We start from the raw sequence: 19272 nt of genomic DNA, 5'->3' as shown, positions 1-19272 counted from the left end.
AAACAAACCTAAAAGTTCAAATCACCACCCCTTTCCCCCCATTGAAAATTAAAGGGTTTAAAAATAAATAAATATACACATTTGGTATCGCCGCGTTCAGAAATGCCCGATCTATCAAAATATAAAATCAGTTAATCTGATTGGTAAACGGCGCAGTGGCAAAAAAATTCCAAACGCCAAAATTAAGTTTTTTGGTCGCCGCAAGTTTTACGCAAAATGCAATAACAGGCGATCAAAATGTAGCATCTGCGCAAAAATGGTACCATTAGAAACGTCAGCTCGAGACGCAAAAAATAAGCCATCACTGAGCCATAGATCCCAAAAAATAAGAACGCTACGTGTTTCGGAAAATGGCGCAATACGTGCACCACTTTTATTGGACAAACTTGTGAATTTTTTTTAACCCCTTAGATACATGTAAACCTATACATGTTTGGTGTCTACAAACTCGCACCGACCTGAGGCACCACATAGATACATCAGTTTTATCATATAGTGAACACGGTGAATAAAACATCCCAAAAACTATTGTGATCACACTTTTTTTGCAGTTTTTCCACACTTGGAATTTTTTTTGCTTTTTTCCAGTACAATATATGGTAAAACCTATGGTTTCATTTAAAAGTACAACTCGTCCCGCAAAAAACAAGCCCTCATATGGCAAGATTGACGGAATAATAAAAAAGTTACGGCTCTCTGAAGAAAAGGAGCAAAAAACAAAAACGCAAAAACGGAAAGTGCCCGGGGGCTGAAGGGGTTAAAGGGATGAATAATATTGCATGCCTATATTTTCAGTTTATTTTTTAAAAATGTTTAAAATAAACAATAAATTTCGTTCACCTTCACAATTGTGTCCCGCTTGTTGTTGAATCTTCACCATTAATTTAACATTTTTTTCTTTGTTTGAAGCTTTAAATGTTTTATACCAAACTGTGCCCAGGGATGAACATTAGCTGAAAGGGGAAAACTCCTTTAAGCCCTGCATATTACTTATATTGGTCTGAAAATTAGTAAACACTAGATACATCTATGACCTTTTAAAGGGTTATTCATATCTATGTTAAGAAATTAGTGTTATTAGTTGGACAGCATGAAAGTAAGAAAATCTGCAATTGTCGTGTTTTTTTTTTTTTTTTTAAACTCTGCTGTGATTCTTCCCTATGCTAGCAGTTACTTTTCAGACTGTAGACTTCACTCCTGAAATCGTAGTCACTCTTCTCCTTCCTATTGATTTCTATACAGCAATGAGACAGCAGCTTATACTCCCTGTCAGCTACTGATTCAGAGCAGCTATCAGTCCTGCAAAATCACAATTCCTCCCTACCCTGACAGCTGTTTCCAGAATAGTTCTTATCACTGCACTCAGCCATGTTAAAGGCTCTGTTATCGCAATTTGCACACATAGTGGTAAGGCCTAAGGGGTGCTTCACACACAGCGAGCTCGCTGCCGAGATCGCTGCTGAGTCACGCTTTTTGTGACGCAGCAGTGACCTCATTAGCGATCTCGCTGTGTGTGACACTGAGCAGCGATCTGGCCCCTGCTGCGAGATCGCTGCTCGTTACACACAGCCCTGGTTCGTTTTCTTCAAAGCCGCTCTCCCGCTGTGACACACAGCTCGCTGTGTGTGACAGCGAGAGAGCGACAAATGAAGCGAGCAGGAGCCGGCATCTGACAGCTGAGGTAAGCTGTATCCAAGATAAACATCGGGTAACCAAGGTGGTTACCCGATATTTACCTTAGTTACGAGCCTCTGCAGCTCTCACGCTGCCTGTGCTGCCGGCTCCGGCTCTCTGCACATGTAGCTGCTGTACACATCGGGTTAATTAACCCGATGTGTACAGCAGCTAGGAGAGCAAGGAGCCAGCGCTAAGCAGTGTGCGCGGCTCCCTGCTCTCTGAACATGTAGCTGCATTACACATCGGGTTAATTAACCCGATGTGTACTGTAGCTATGGTAGGAGAGCAAGGAGCCAGCGCTCAGTGTGCGCGGCTCCCTGCTCCCTGCACACACAGCTGTGCGCTGGTAACTAATGTAAACATCGGGTAACCATACCCGATGTTTACCTTAGTTACCAGTCTCCGCAGCTTCCAGACGGCAGCTCCGTGCAAGCGCAGCGTCGCTTGCACGTCGCTGCTGGCTGGGGGCTGTTCACTGGTCGCTGGTGAGATCTGCCTGTTTGACAGCTCACCAGCGACCATGTAGCGATGCAGCAGCGATCCTGACCAGGTCAGATCGCTGGTCGGATCGCTGCTGCATCGCTAAGTGTGAAGGTACCCTAAGACACACGGCATGAAAATCGGTGCGAGTGGAATGCGATAAAACATTGCATTCCCCTCGGACCAATATTAGCCTGTGTGTCAGCACCCATGAGCCATTATTTTCTCAGCCCTAATCAGACCGTGAAAACAATCGCAGCATGCTGTGACTGTAATGCGATCCTGGTTTCTCTCGCACCTATTCAAGTCAATGGGGCGAGAGAAAAATCGCACTGCACTTGCGGTACACCGGTGTTCCGTGAGTGCAGGGAAAGAATGGCAATAGCCGGCAACGGAGGAGGGAGGGAGATGAATCCCTCCCCTCCTCCGTGCCAGGCCGACCCTCCACAGTGCCGGCCAGCCCCCCGCAGCTGAGGTCCGATCGCATGATCGGACCTCAGTCGCAGTGACACTCGCATGACACTAGGCTCCCGCTGTGCTGCCAGCGTGATCCGAGTGTCATGTGAGGATCGCATTAGTCCCCATGTGGCCTCGGCCTAACACATAGTGCTCACTTCAGAACATGCCACCTACAGCCCTTACTATTTCACAGTAGCCGATATGCTCAGCAGGATACTGACCAGCACTGTCAGTCGGAGGAGCATCTGCCCCCACAGCAACTAAGTAAAGAGACTGCAAAGCTGTGTGCTGCTAAACGAGATACATCAATTTTCTTATTGTTAGAGGTTTTTACATGCATAGCATTGACATTTCATTATGGTGTCAAAGTTAAAATGACGATGATGATGATGAGACTCAAAGGATCTCTCGGATCCGGCTGCTGTTTCTAATTAAAATGTCATGAGTGCACTTAGAGACTAAATAACTAGACACTAAGTCAGTTACATCTATCTCCATGACTGGCTCTTAACCAAGTGTACTTTTTATTGTTTGAAAGAAACTCTAGACCAAGCAGTAAGGGGGTGTAAACAAAAGTTTTAGTCCAATCAAGTATCGCAGGTCAGGGCTTCATGACGTAGAGAGATCTACACATCCTCCTTGGATTGGTCAGTCCAGACTCCAGGAATTTCCTTTGTCCATCTGTCTTGGGTGCAAAACAGGAAATTGCAGCCATCTTTACAAATACATGTGCTGGTATATACTGTGTCTAAGGAAAATACACTGAATATGCAATATACATATATACATGTTAGTAAGAAACAAAAGCATTCACAAATATGTGTTAGTTCACATCTACTGAACTATATAACTGAGTCTACGAAATGGCTGAATTAAGTATTTTTGGATACTCAATTCTTTATCCTCAACAATGGTTACATGCTAGAAACATACAGCTGATGCATGGCGAATTTCTAGTGATCCGGTCTCTAGTTTTTGACTAAACCTTTGTGTTTTTCTCAGCTAAATGAAGTAAGTGAGCAAAATAAGAAACTGGAAACTCAAGCTAAGAAAGTTCAGTCTCGTCTAGAAAACCTACAAGTGAGTTACTTAATCTGTTTATTACTGGTTGTAGTTATTGGTGATTTACAGATTGAGATTTGCTAACTAGAATCCCACATTTGTTTCGTAGAAAAAGCACTCCTTCCTTTCAGTTCAGAAAAGCAAAGATATTTACCAAACTGTGCAGTTACCAAAACCCCAAAATGTTGAGAAGAGACCTGCTTCTGTAAAGCCGAAGGTACAATTGCCAGAAAGTCTAATAGTCCACTGTTGTCATTAGTCTGTATTCCTTATATGCTATGATTATATTGGTTTATGAGACCTGTTTTGTTGTAGACTTCTGGTATGTCATTTCAACTAAATACCAAGCTGTTAAAGGGAGTCAGTAAAGCCTGCTTTACACCTTACGATCCAGCATACGATATTGTATGCGATCGTACCCGCCCCCATCGTATGTGCGGCACGTTCAATTTGTTGAATGTGCCGCACATACGAGTAACCCCCCGTCACACGTACTTACCCGTCCATACGACCTCGATGTGGGCGGCGAACGTCCACTTCCTGGAGTGGGAGGGACGTTCGGCGTCAGTGACGTCACGCGGCAGCCGGCCAATAGAAGCGGAGGGGCGGAGCTGAGCTGGACGTAAACATCCCGCCCACCTCCTTCCTTCCGCATTACCGTCTGGGAGCCGCAGGACGCAGGTAAGATCTGTTCATCGTTCCCGGGGTGTCACACACTGCAATGTGTGCTACCCCGGGTACGATGAACAATCTGACGTTCAATTCATGAGGAATTATCGACGTGCGTGCGATGACCGTTTTACCGTTCAATCGCACGTACCTGTCACACACTGCAATGTACCTTACGATTCCGGATGTGTGTCACTTACGACGTGACCCCGCCGACACATTGTAAGATACATTGCAGTGTGTAAAGCGGGCTTTAGGTCAACCTCACCTCCCCCAAGCCTCACATATGGGCAACCAGGTCTAATGACAACTTTATATCTTCTATTTGTTGCTGTATATCTGAGAAGTCAGCCTTTTCATTCATATGCAAATGAGTTGTTAAGTGCTCTGGGCATGAGAGCACTTCCCAAAGCTCTGCCTTCTCCGCCTCTTTAAGTTGATTGACAGATCATTGTCTGATTTCCTTTCCTGGCTCCTGATTTCACACGTTACTTCTCCAGACAAGTGTTTCTATATTTTCTATTAAATTACTGAACATTTCTTCTTAGAATCTTGTGTTGTATTGTTACTCTGTAATTTGTCCTGGTAATGTTTCGAGGGAATCTATCACCAGGTTTTTACCACTCAGTCTCAGAGCAACATAATGTAGGGGCAGAGAAACTGATTCAAGCGATATGTAACTTACAGGGTTGCTTACTGCACTTTTTATAACATTAGTTTTATCAGCAGGAGATTATCACTAAAGGACCAGTAAATCTGCTGCCAGGTAGTCTTCAGTATTCATGCACTCTGTGTAACCACACCCCCACCACGGATTAGCAGCTTTCTGCCTATGCATAGTATATAGGAAGCTGTAAATCAGTGGTGTGGAAGAGGTTATGCAGTGCTCAGCATTCAAGGAACTGGTAGATCTACAGCAGATAAAACCGTGATGTGTATCAAAACTGCAGTAAGCAGTCCACTAAGTGACACATCACTAGAATCAGGGTCTCCGCTCCTAAATCACGCTGCTTTCAGATGGGGTAGCAAAAACCTGTAGACTGTTTCCTTTTAAAAGTATTGACAACTGTTTGGTTCAACTCCCCTTGAAAGTAGAGTGTCGGTACACAATTTTAAATGTATGTATTTTGGGCTAAAGATGTTTTTTTCAATCAGATGTCATTAGAAGTTTTGCTACATTTGGGTTTTACAAGCCATTTATTTTCTGCACGACACATGCGTTAACTGAGAAACGATTAGTGAGCCCCCTTTGACAGCGTTTGTAACTCTTACCTGCCTTTTTCTGAACTTTCATGCTATTGCTACAGACCACATCACAATTGACATTAGATTAGCCCAATATATATGAACTGAAGTAGAAAACATTTGCCCAAAAAGGTGTCCATGTTGTGTAACAGTGTTTTAGCAGTAAGACTTGTGAAAGTCCTTTTCTGATCTTTCATATGTCTTGATCCCCCACCCCCCACCCAAATGGCACTTTGATCCCTTATCTCCATATCCAATTCCTGAAAGTTTAATCCGGGATGTACATTGTGAAGAATAGAAGGATTCTGTCCTTTGCCAGCTTTGTGCTGTGCAATCTGTTTGGCAACATTTCACATTGAAATCAGCGTACCCAAACAAGTTTCAACTCTTCGTCTCTTTGTGTGCCGACGCTCCATATATCAGCTGTATAAATTTGCCTAATTTGTTCTTTTGATGTGCAAAAAACACAGATGAAACCCATAACAATCTGGCTGCCCACAGGTTCTTAATAATACGCAAGTGTACAAGCTCGTAACTATTCTCATGGATTGGCTGTCTGCATCCGAAGTGAATGGTAGTCGAGACAAATCGTTATCCGTGGATAAATTACCCACCAACTGTTTTCAGGAAAAGTGTGCCAAGGTATGTGTGTTACAACATAAAGTACGGGTCTCCGGCAGAACTTTAAGGCTATGTGTCCACGGTAGAATGTACCTGCGGATTTTTCTGCATGAAAATCCGCGACTTTCGCGGCAAATCCGCACTCGCGGATTTGCCGCGGATTTTGATGCGGATTTTTTTTTTTTCCCCCCATTCTATACCCAAAATCCGCACCAAAATCCGCAAGAATAATTGACATGCTGCAGATTTTTCCGGCTCAAAATCCGCGGCAAATCCGCCGCGGAAAAATCCGCAGCATGGACACAGCATTTCCAAAATGCCATTGAAATGGCTTGGAAGTGCCGCTGCTGCAGATTTTCGGGAAATCCGCGGCAAAATCCGCGGTAAATCCGCAGCGTGGGCACATAGCCTAATTAGGCGAAAGTGAACTGAGTCCTGTACGCTTTATGGCTTACACGTTTTCCTACCATTCATGTTAGCTTATTCTAAAATTGCTTTATTTTGCTAACATATGAGGATGTGTCGCTGGGTCTCCATGTTAAATATATGTGCAAGTCACAAAGGCGAGCTGCACATTAGATGGCTGTTAGCTACATCTTCAGATATCCCCATACATATGCACATTTCATTCTGCCGAACCTCCATCAATAGGAAGATTAGTTGTCATACTTTGCACTGATGAGTGGCAATCGCCCCAAAACACAGTGTCTGCAAGTTGAGGTGCTGACCTGGCATAAATCCTAAAACATATGACAAGGCTCATTGGAGAGTCACTTTTGACTTTTAGAATTGCTACTTTCAATAGGGGGCGCTACAGTTTGTCTCCTTTGTCCCTGAAGAGACAATTTGCATATTTCCCAGAGGAGCAATGCAGCTATAAGACTCCTCACTGGCAGCCAGATTGGTTTGTCAGTACCCACAAGGAGAAAAAAATCCCTTAGACCCCTTTATTTGATGTATGAGCATAAGGCTGTGTTCACACACTGCATCTTTTCTTAACCACAAAGATGCAGGGTTTTTGGCCCCAATAAATGCACCCTCGGCAAAAACAAATGCATTTTTACCACATTTTGCCCAATGCGTTTAAGCCAAATCTATTTACTGGAAGGGCTCAATAACACTGGCAAAAAGAATTGTCATGCTGCATCTTTGGTGCATCTTCAAAAACACAGCCAAGATGCAGCCAACAAATGATGCCCAGTATGGACAGTAAAATAGAAATCTCATACACTTTGCTGGGAGACGGAAATGCATGCTTTTAGGTGCATCTTTGTGACCTCAAAAATGCACCAAAAACGCAGCAAAAGATGTAGTGTGTGAACATAGCCTAAAATGGATGACAAGTTTAAAACCTTTATAGTAACACGTTTCAGGTGCTTGTAGCACCCTTAGTCATGATTAACGATTCAGGGAGTATCTGAAACGCGTAGATGTTACCAATATGAAGGAACTCCTGCACACATCAAATAAAAGTTTGTTCTTAAAGCTGGACCTATCTTTGACATAAATTCTCACGTCTGAGCATAGAAGTTGTCCGTGCTCCTATCTGCACCTTATTCCAGAAGGGTGATCTGCTATAAGGCACATGCTGCAAAGAAACAATAATACATCTAATTACCTACTTATTGTACCATAGTGCATTCAGTTAGTGATATTGACCCCTCCACTTAGTACACTGTCACTTTTAATTAGTAGGAAATATGTTTTTCCTATGTTATGCTGTGTAAACCTGGGGTTCGTCTTATACTAAGGTGCGTCCATAAATCTGGCACTTTGGACTCCCCCATTCACTGACCTGGCATCTTCAGTGATGTTTTTGCTGTGGCTAGCTATTACCCACCATGGTCATATGTCATATTAGCATGCATCATAGGACAATAGGGGCTAAATCGGAAACTTTAGAAGGGGCATGTGGTTTTTATGCTTTTAAAGTTTTGAGGCCAAGAATGACTAGTCAGAGAAATATATCAATTTTATCTCCATTCAGTTTTGCAGCTATAATGGAATTTACAATAGCTCAGTGGGGTCACTCTTTAGGGGCTTGCTTCAGGCACTAGAACAATGATATCAAGGTCCGTTTACCTCCTGTGTACAGCGACTAGCCAACTATTATGCAGAGTAATTGCAACAAAGTCCCTTTCATGTGGCGAGGCCCAAGCATTGCTGTCGAGCAGCAGTGATCAACCAGCATTGCGGCTTCTTTTTTTGGATATCAGTCATGGTCCCGGCAGCTGGGACCTAATCTTTCGCTGTCGGCACATCACAATAATATACTATCAATTAGTACTATCTGAAAACGCCTCTTGTGTAAGTTTTAACGTAAAGGATTTCTTTTGTAGGTTTTGCCTGTTCTTGTGGAGCAGTTTCAGTGGATGCCATTGGTCAATAGTAAGCTGCATTTTTCTTTCATGAGGTTCTCATATTGGACATTGAGGCAGCTTGAAAACCGAACACAGGTTAGGAATTATGGTTTGTATGTGTATCGCTTGTGAGCCAATTTAATTTGTGCTTTTTGTAGTGCTTGATTTATATACTGACTAATGTTGGTGCATAGCAATTCTTTGACAATTGCCCAAATCAATTTAATTTTTCTTTTTGTTTTTTATTACCTTAGTCTACTTTGACCTCTACCATAAGGCGTCTTGGTGAGGAGACATTTAAAGGAGTAGTTTATCACCCTGGGGAAGAAAGTATGATGGAACATAAGCCTCGATCTGTAGCCTTCTTTAAAAGTAACAATTTTCCGCTGAGATTTATATCTACTCTAGTCATACTTAAAACTGTTACGCAAGGTAAGGGTCGTTAGTATTTCGTTAGTATAACGTCACCATTACAAACGTGTCATTGAAACCTGTCAGATGTTTTGATCTAGGGCTGAAGGCACAGACATCAACACCAATTACTAAAGTGCTCATCTCAGTGCTGCTCTCCCCTGATGTTGAAAGTGGCCTCGTAGTGATTCATTAAACTGTTTTCATCAGAAAAAAATGTGAAAAATCATTAAATTTTTGCACAACGTGGAGTTGCGCTTAAATTTTGCAACTTTTGGTGTTTTCAGAACAATTATACGCTGCTCTACCAAAATAATAGGAGCTGCTGAGGAGCCAGGGTGTGGTGTGCCTACGCCCACCCATCAAATTTATTAATGCATTTTTTTATGCCAAAAATGTTACTCCATTATCTGACTGGAGTAACATATCTGGCAATTGGCCTCTTAATGAATTTTCCACTTCTTATACTTGCACGCTCCTCATAAAGACTGGAGTACAAAATAGCAGTCTTATTGAATTTGGGCCATAGACTTTCTATTTGGTCTGCCCTCTGTGTCAGAGGCGAGCAGCACTTAATTCAGCTCTTCTGTAAGCTTTTTTTTTTCTCAGCTATAATCTGGCAGAGGTTAAAATCGCTGCATGCTGCGATTGGCAGCATGTCTCCGATCATACGCACTCATACAAGTCTATGGGAGCGTGTGAAACATCAGACTGCACTCAGATGTCATCCAAGTGCAGTCCGAAATAAGCAGAGACCAGCAATAGAGGATAAATACAGTAATCTCTCCATCTTCTTCCCACTTGTGCTCTCGCATGCAAGAGAATCGGAGCACAGTATGACACTCAGCTCACACTCACAGCAGAGTCTGAGCAGAGTGTCATTAACTTATCATATCTGTATCTCTCGCATGAGATGCTATACGCTTATGTAACTCCGGCCTAATAGAGAGACCCAGTTATTACTATGTTTTTACTGCTGGGGCACAGTAGGAGAAGAATCAGAGGCCCTGCTTACACATCATGGTTATGGTACTATTAAAAATAAATTTCCAAACTCTTTCCATGGTCCTCCCAGTTTGTGTACAAAATCATTTTTCTAAAAATATACTATTGACTTTTCTCAATAATATGAATACCTGTTCTGTGTGTGTGTGTGTGTGTGTGTGTGTGTGTGTGTGTTCTACAGTTTTGGCCAAAAGTATTGAAACCCTTGAAACTGTTCCTTTAAAATTTCAGGTAAAATATATCTTTGTACCATTTTAGCCAGTAGAGAGAAATGTTTGTTTAAAATAACCTTTTAATGGCTAACTGAAAAGATGGTAATAATAGCAAGCTTTCGAGACTACTCAGGTCTCTTCATCAGGCTCACTATAACACAAAATCTGAAGAGTCACATATTTATACACAACAAGACACAGAATAGTGCAGTAAAAAAAAAAATAAGTTATGTGAAGCAGAACTATCACTATGACAAGGGGGCAAACTGTTGTGGCCATAAATATTGTTGTAGTTCATAGATAAGCAGTGTGAAAGTTTTATTGTCCTCTGATTGGGGTGTCTGGTCCCGGCTGTGATGCCCCCAGATGCTCACAACCGTTTGCCCCCTTGCCATAGTGATAGTTCTGCTTCACATAACTTGTTGTTTTTTTTTACTGCACTATTCTATGTCCTGTTGTGTATAAATATGTGACTCTTCAGATTTTGTGTTATACCATGCCTGATGAAGAGACATGAGTAGTCTCGAAAGCTTGCTATTATTACCTTATTTGCTAACTGAAAAGATGGTATCAACTACTGAGGACTCTCACTTCTTTTAAACAAACTTTTTTTAATCCTTAAAATTAAGTATTTCTCCCAGATAATTTATTGCAATTACATGTTTTGTCATACAGATGTTTATTTCCTTTGTGAGTAATTCAACAACATTAATAAAAACAAAGGAAAAAGGCAAATTGTACATAATGTCACACGCAACTCCCGGACTGACCTGGACAAAATTGTTGGCACCCTCAACTTAATATTTGGTTGCACACCCTTTGTAATAAATAACTGCACACAATCGCTTCCTATAACCATGAACAAGCTTCTTACACCTCTCAACTGGAATTTTGGACCGCTCTTCTTTTGCATACTGCTCCAGGTCTCATATTTGAAGGGCGCCTTCTCCCAACATTGCTGTTCAATGGGATTTAGATCCGCGCTCTGCTGACCACTTCAGAACTCTCCAGTGCTTTATTTCCATCCATTTCTGGGTACTTTTTCAAATTTCTTTGCGATTGTCCTGCTGGAAGACCCATGACCTATGAAGCAAACATAGCTTTCTGATACTGGGCACTACATTGCACCCAAAATCCTTTGCTAATCTTCAGATTTCATGATAAATGCAAACAGTCAAGGCACCCAGTGACAGAGGAGGAAAACAACCCCAAAACATCTTTGAACCTCCACCATATTTGACTGTATGTACTGTGTTTTTCTTTGTAGGCCTCATTCCATTTTTGTTACACAGCAGAATAATGTGCTCTACCAAAAAGTTCTATGATAGTTTCATCTGTCCACGTTATCCCTGAAGAATATTGGCTTACTCGCGTACGTTTTGGAAAACTGCAGTTCAGCTTTTTTATGTCTGTGTCAGCAGTTGGATCCTCCTGTGTCTCCTGCCAAAGCATTTCATTTCATTCAAATATTGACTGATAGTTCGCATTTACACAGATGCACCCTGAGCCTGCAGGACAGCTTGAATTTCTTTGGAACTTGATTGGGGCTGCTTATCAATCAGGACTATCCTGCATTGCAACCTTTCATCAATTTTTCTCTACCGTCCATGTCAAGCAAGATTAGCTACAGTACCATGGGTTGTAAGCTTCTTGATTTTGTTGCACACAGTGGACAAAGGTACATCAAGATCTCTGGAGATGGACTTGTAACCTTGAGATTGTTGATATTTTTCAACAATTTTGGTTCTCAAGTCCTCACAGTTCTCACACACACATACACACAATGCAAGGATATAGTCAACTTCTCCCCTTTATATCTAGTTTCAGGTGGGATTTTCATATTACCCACACCTGTTTCTTACCACAGATGAATTTGAATGCACATTGCATGCTTGATACAAAATTGTTTACCCACAGTTTTGGAAAAGTGTCAACACTTTTCTGGCCCATTTGTGGAGTTTTGTGTGAAATTATGACTTATTTGCCTTTTTTTGTTTGTGTATTTGAACAACACAAAAAAAACAAACAAACAAGGAAATAAATGTGTATGACAAAGCTTGTAATTGCAATAAATTTCTGGGAAAATTAGTTCATTTTGTGGAACAATTTCAAGAGTGGCAACACTTTTGGTTGTGTGTGTGTGTGTGTGTGTGTATGTATATATATATATATATATATATATATATATATATATATATATATATATATATATATATATATATATATATATATATATATATATATATATATATATATATATATATATATATATATATATATATATATATACACAGTTAGGTCCAGAAATATTTGGACAGTGACACAAGTTTTGTTATTTTAGCTGTTTACAAAAACATGTTCAGAAATACAATTACATATATAATATGGGCTGAAAGTGCACACTCCCAGCTGCAATATGAGAGTTTTCACATCCAAATCGGAGAAAGGGTTTAGGAATCATAGCTCTGTAATGCATAGCCTCCTCTTTTTTTCAAGGGACCAAAAGTAATTGGACAAGGGACTCTAAGGGCTGCAATTAACTCTGAAGGCGTCTCCCTCGTTAACCTGTAATCAATGAAGTAGATAAAAGGTCTGGGGTTGATTACAGGTGTGTGGTTTTGCATTTGGAAGCTGTTGCTGTGACCAGACAACATGCGGTCTAAGGAACTCTCAATTGAGGTAAAGCAGAACATCCTGAGGCTGAAAAAAAAGAAAAAATCCATCAGAGAGATAGCAGACATGCTTGGAGTAGCAAAATCAACAGTCGGGTACATTCTGATAAAAAAGGAATTGACTGGTGAGCTTGGGAACTCAAAAAGGCCCGGGCGTCCACGGATGACAACAGTGGTGGATGATCACCGCATACTTTCTTTGGTGAAGAAGAACCCGTTCACAACATCAACTGAAGGCCAGAACACTCTCAGTGAAGTAGGTGTATCTGTCTCTAAGTCAACAGTAAAGAGAAGACTCCTTGAAAGTAAATACAAAGGGTTCACATCTAGATGCAAACCATTCATCAATTCCAAAAATAGACAGGCCAGAGTTAAATGTGCTGAAAAACACCTCATGAAGCCAGCTCAGTTCTGGAAAAGTATTCTATGGACAGATGAGACAAAGATCAACCTGTACCAGAATGATGGGAAGAAAAAAGTTTGGAGAAGAAAGGGAACGGCACATGATCCAAGGCACACCACATCCTCTGTAAAACATGGTGGAGGCAACGTGATGGCATGGGCATGCATGGCTTTCAATGGCACTGGGTCACTTGTGTTTATTGATGACATAACAGCAGACAAGAGTAGCCGGATGAATTCTGAAGTGTACCGGGATATACTTTCAGCCCAGATTCAGCCAAATGCCGCAAAGTTGATCGGACGGCGCTTCATAGTACAGATGGACAATGACCCCAAGTATACAGCCAAAGCTACCCAGGAGTTCATGAGTGCAAAAAAGTGGAACATTCTGCAATGGCCAAGTCAATCACCAGATCTTAACCCAATTGAGCATGCATTTCAGTTGCTCAAATCCAGACTTAAGACGGAAAGACCCACAAACAAGCAAGACATGAAGGCTGCGGCTGTAAAGGCCTGGCAAAGCATTAAGAAGGAGGAAACCCAGCGTTTGGTGATGTCCATGGGTTCCAGACTTAAGGCAGTGATTGCCTCCAAAGGATTCGCAACAAAATATTGAAAATAAAAATATTTTGTTTGGGTTTGGTTTATTTGTCCAATTACTTTTGACCTGCTAAAATGTGGAGTGTTTGTAAAGAAATGTGTACAATTCCTACAATTTCTATCAGATATTTTTGTTCAAACCTTCAAATTAAACGTTACAATCTGCACTTGAATTCTGTTGTAGAGGTTTCATTTCAAATCCAATGTGGTGGCATGCAGAGCCCAACTCGCGAAAATTGTGTCACTGTCCAAATATTTCTGGACCTAACTGTATGTGTATGTACACTCTTTTTGGTTTGTGTGTGTGTATGTATGTATGTAGGTGTGTGTGTGTGTGTGTGTATATATATATATATATATATATATGTATGTATATATGTATGTGTGTGTTTTAATCTAATTATCACATTCAATCATTCCAGTTGATTACCTTGCTCAGGCTTTGGATTCACTTTGCATGGACCTGAAAAGTGATGAGGGAAGAACTCTGTTCTTGGAATATCGGGCAGTGCCCATAGTTGTCGATCTTTTACATGTGTCGAACAGGGGACTTATTTCCAGCGTCCTTGATATTTTACTTCAGCTTTCCATGGAGACAAGTAAGTACTATCACAAGTGTAAGTCTTCACTCAATGTTATTAGGACACATCATAGATATCAGTCTAGGAAAGTCAGCAGGAGAGATTGAAACAAGAAAGTTGAACCGCATATAAAATATATATGGGAAAATATCTGAAAAAAAATCTTCCTAGAAGATATGACAATCAACAGGAAGAAAGAGAAAACTAATATAATATAAGTATATACTGTATACACTTGAAACCAGAAGTTTACATATACTATCTAAAAAGACACATATGCAAGTTTTCTTCATCGTTCCTTATGGGAGACCCAGATCACGGGTGTATAGCTTCTGCCTCCGGAGGACACACAAAGTACTACACTCAAACGTGTAGCTCCTCCCTCCTAGCATATACACCCCCTGGTAGCCAGTCCTAGCCAGTTCAATGCTTTGTGTTCAGGAGGTCACACACACACATGCATTCTCTGATTTTTGATTTTTTTGGATTTCAAAGATTTGGAAGAAAAGCGGGTCCAGTCTGGACTCCCGGCATGTCCCTTCTCACCCCACTGTGTCGGCGGTGCTGTTAAGGTTGACTTTACAAGGCTGGAGCCTTCACATGCCGCGCTCCTTCACCATCCCCTGGGGCTCTGGCTGAAGTGGGAGCCAACTCTGTTCTCACTGCTTTGCAGGAGACCGGTCTCCATCCGCAGCCCTGTTCAGGATCCTGTCGGACGGAGCATTTAACCCCCCCCCCCCAGGGACCTGGCACCTGCGTCTCAAAAGCTAAGTATGAGACGTTTTTACCACTGAAAGTGGTCTTTCCAGGGTCCCTTGTACTTTATTTATTGGGGGGAGTGTATTATGTAACTGGGGTAACATTTCCGGCCGGTTCTCCAGTTTTCACTGGAGAACCGCGCCGATGGTGCCTGCACGCTGGCCGCATGTTTAAATCTAGGCCCCGGCTTCGCCTGAGGCCTAGTTTCGGTTTCACTCCCTCTGCATGTCAGTCATGCAGAGGGACAGTGTGGCTCCGCCCAGCGGCTGTTCAGCACAGCGAGCGGACACTCCTCACTGAGGAAGGACTCCCTCCCCTGTATACCTCATTTGCCCGCTCTCAGTAGGCCCCGCCCCCTCGCCTGTGCTCCGGTCGCCATTTTCTCAGCGTTCTCAGTGTCTGCATAGGCACAGAGATACCTCATTGTGACAAGTGGGGGCCAGGGCTGGGGGACTGGAGGGCACAGAAATGTATGTTAAACGGTCTTGCAGCCACAACCTCCAGTTGTGCAGCTGCTTATATTCTCTGTTTATATACTCTGCTGGGGGTCATTCTGGAGATGCATTCCCTCACAGAGCCCCCACCTCTGCAGCATGTCTCACATCAGAGCAAGGCTGCAAGGCTGTTCTTAATATGCTGCATGTAGACTCGTACTGCCTGTACTGAGCACATAAACACAGTGGTCCCTCAGCCTGGAGGCTCGTCAGTGGTCCTCCAGCTGCTTCGGGGGTGCTGAGCATGCATTAGCCCCCTTCTCAGGGCGCTTCTGCTGCTACGGCTCGCTCAGCAAGCTCTTAGAGGTCTCTTCATCTGGTTTTCAGACCCCGTCCTCCTAAAATGGAGACGCAGGGTCCCCTGTCCTTCCCCGTCCCGCAGCTCTGATTCACGAGCTGACTCACTGGACGAGGAGGATGTCTTTACTGGGGGCTCGGACGCTACTTAATGTACATTGATCTGTCCGAAGGTGACGCAGATGCTAATGATTTGATTGCGTCCATTATATTTGTACTGGACCTCAATCCGCCTGAATCAGGGGAGTATCCCCCTCTGGCAGAAAAGGCATCAGTATACCTTAAGAGAACAAGGAGTGTGTTCCTTAACCACTCCAGTTTTCAGCCCACTGTGACCAAGCCCAGAGCCTGTCCTGACAGACGCTCCCAATGCGTGGTTCTGATGACTGTTTCCTCCTTCCACCAGAGGTGGTCAAGGAGTGGGCTCATTCACCAAGGGTGGTCCCTCCGGTGTCTAGTATTTCAGCCCGGATAGTTGTATCAGTGGCTGACGGCACCTCTCTAAGGATCCCACTGTACATTAATTCTGTACATTAATTCTGTACTGGACCTCAATCCGCCAGTATCAGAGGAGCAAATTTCTCTGGCAACATTACCTTGCCTAAGAGAATAAGGAGTGTGTTCCTTAACCACTCCAGTTTTCAGGCCACTGTGAGCAAGCCCAGGGTCTGCTCTGGCAAACGCTTCCCAAAGCGTGGTTCTGATGACAGTTTTCCCCTTCCACCAGCGGTGGTCAAGGAGTGGGCTCATTCACCAAAGGTGGTCCCTCCGGTGTTTAGACTCTCAGCCCGGACGTTGTATCAGTGGCTGATGGCTCTTCACTTACGGTTTTGCTGTCCGCCAGTTTGTCCTTCTGGCCAAATCTGTATGGAGGCGGCAGGGGCCTCGTTCTCCCCATTTGCAGCAGTGCGGCTTTCAAAGCCATCTCTGCTTCTCTAGAGGAAATGCATTCCCTCATAGGGACTCCTTGCCTGAAATGGTTGCCTTAACTTCCAGACTTCAGTCTTTTCATCCTATACCATGTCTGCCATGCTGGAGACTCTCACCGCACTGCGGTGGCCTCGGCCAATTTTCTCGCTATCCGCAGGCTCCTGTGGCTTCGGAAGTGGACGGCGGATGCTTCTAAAAAAGTTCCTTGCTGGGCTCCCTTTTGCTGGGACTAGACTGTTCGGGAACAACTGGATGAAATTATTAAGGAAGCTCTTGGCGGGAAGAGTTTCTTCCATGCCACAAACCTAAACCAGGAAACCTGTCCAGGGCAGGAATCAGTCGAGGTTTCGTTCTTTTTGTTCCTCCATCTGATCGTTCTCTAAGCCCCTCGGCCTTGCCCACTGGCTCAGCCAAGGATCATAAACCCAAATGGCGCGCGAGAAGACCGCAGGACATGCTGCCACTAAGTCAGCCTCCTCCTGACTATCTGGCCACGCCAGCAACGTCCTTGGTCGGTGGCAGGCTCTCCCACTTGGCGACGTATGATTTTAACACGTCTCCGATCAGTGGGTGCGAGATACCATCTCCCACGGCTACAGGATAGAATTCTATCCAGCCCGCCAAACAGATTTTTTTCTGTCAACTCCCCTCTGCTCCAAGGCCGCCGCCTTCTCACAGGCTGTGGCATTCTTGCAGGCCTCTGGGTTAATTGTACCGGTTCCCGTCTGGCAACTGTTCTGAGATTTCTGCTTAAATCTATTCCTAGTACCCGAGGTGGGCGGTGCCTTCCGACCTGGATCTCAAGCTTCTCAAGCATGTTCAGGTGCGGCAGTTTTGCATAGAGTCTCTGCGATCAATCATTGACCCAAGGAGATTCCCTAGCATCCATCGACATCAGAGATGCCTATCTGCATATGCCAATCGCAGTTTCACACCAGCGTTGGCTACGTTACAATCAGAGTGGTCCAATTCGTGGCTCTTCCCTTTGGGTTAGCCACGGCCCCTCGAGTATTCTCAAGGTCGGGGCAGCTGTGATTGCGGTCCTGCACCTCTAGGGGTTGGCAGTGATCTTTTTGACCAGGACAGCCTTCTGCTCTGGGTTTCATCCAGTGCAGACTGTTAGCGGAGTGCGTCGCTCACTCTCGCCACTCTAACCAATTCGAGTGGTTTGTCATTCTGTCCAAGTCCACTCTGACTTCGACCCAGATGTTCACAGACCCAGGGACGCAATTCGAGACGCTGTCGGCACTTGTGAATCTGCCCTTAGTCAAACAGCAGTTCCTCCGCTGGCGGTCGACGTCGTTCCATCAGGCACCTAATACAGGTGCTGGATCAGATGATGGTGTCAATGGAAGCAATTCCCTTGCCCAGTTCCATCTGCGTCCTCTACGGCTGGATGTTTTCCGCTGTCGGAAAAAGCGGACTTCCTCCTTCTTCGGGTCGGTGGCTTTGCCACAGACCAGGGGCTCATTTCAATGGTGGCATCGTCCCCTCTGTCTCAGGGACGCTCCTTTTTGGCTCCGTCCCGTGTGATCCTCACCAAGATGCTAGTCTATCCGGCTGGGGAGCAGTATATCTCCACCATGGAGCGCAGGGCACTTGGACTCTGTCCGAATCAGCCCTCTGGATCAATGTGCTGGAAATCAGAGCTGTGTTTCTAGCTCTCTAAGCTTTTCACCATCGGTTGGCGGCCAGACACATTCGAGTCCAGTCAGACAACGCTACAGCGTTGCCTACATCAACCTCCAGGGCGGGGCACTCAGCCGCCTGGCAATGTTGGAGGTTCATCGCATTCTTCAGTGGACGGAGGACTCCTAGTCCACCATATCCGCAGCCCACATCCCAGACGTGGAAAACTGGGAGGCAGATTGTTCTGCCGTCAAACTGTGGCTCCACGATCCTCAGGTTTTTGCGGCAGACGCACTGGTTCGAGTTTGGTCCCAGCTTCGTCTGTCTTACGTGTTTCACCCTCTAGTTCTTGCCCAGAGTCCTGCGCAAGATCAGAAAGGAGGGCCGTCGGGTCATTCTCATTACTCCAGACTGACCCAGGCAAGCTTGGTACCCTGACCTGCTCCGTCTGTCCGTAGAGGTGCCATAGCATCTCCCGGACTGTCCAGACCTTCTCTCACGAGGTCCGTCCTTCCGCCAGAACCTACGGCTCTCAGTTTGACGGCGTGGCGTTTGAGTCATGGATCTTGACGACTTCTGGTATCCTCCTGAAGTCATCTCCACTATGACTCGAGCTCGGAAGTATCCTTTGGCCTTTTGGCCTTGCCGACCCTCCTGTCCCTTCTACAGTCCGGCCTGCAGCTAGGACTATCCCTCAATTCCTTAAG

At 44.1% G+C, this 19272-nt stretch overlaps 1 protein-coding gene across 4 annotated transcripts in view; it reads left to right on the top strand.

The window, feature by feature from the left end:
* The window catches only part of CCDC138 (coiled-coil domain containing 138), a 66460-nt gene that overhangs the window by 29764 nt on the left and 17424 nt on the right, over positions 1 to 19272 (top strand). For all 4 annotated transcript variants that reach the window (XM_075336438.1, XM_075336436.1, XM_075336437.1 and 1 more), the window contains 6 exons: positions 3619 to 3696; positions 3788 to 3895; positions 6094 to 6234; positions 8553 to 8669; positions 8828 to 9005; positions 14298 to 14474. In XM_075336438.1, coding sequence (XP_075192553.1) covers positions 3619 to 3696; positions 3788 to 3895; positions 6094 to 6234; positions 8553 to 8669; positions 8828 to 9005; positions 14298 to 14474 — 799 coding nt within the window. The remainder of the gene's footprint in view (positions 1 to 3618; positions 3697 to 3787; positions 3896 to 6093; positions 6235 to 8552; positions 8670 to 8827; positions 9006 to 14297; positions 14475 to 19272) is intronic.

The sequence above is a fragment of the Anomaloglossus baeobatrachus genome, chromosome 2, assembly GCF_048569485.1.
Source record: "Anomaloglossus baeobatrachus isolate aAnoBae1 chromosome 2, aAnoBae1.hap1, whole genome shotgun sequence".
In the NCBI taxonomy this organism is placed as follows: domain Eukaryota; kingdom Metazoa; phylum Chordata; class Amphibia; order Anura; family Aromobatidae; genus Anomaloglossus; species Anomaloglossus baeobatrachus.
Note: the sequence above shows the minus strand (reverse complement) of the source record. Positions and strands in the feature narration are given on the sequence as shown.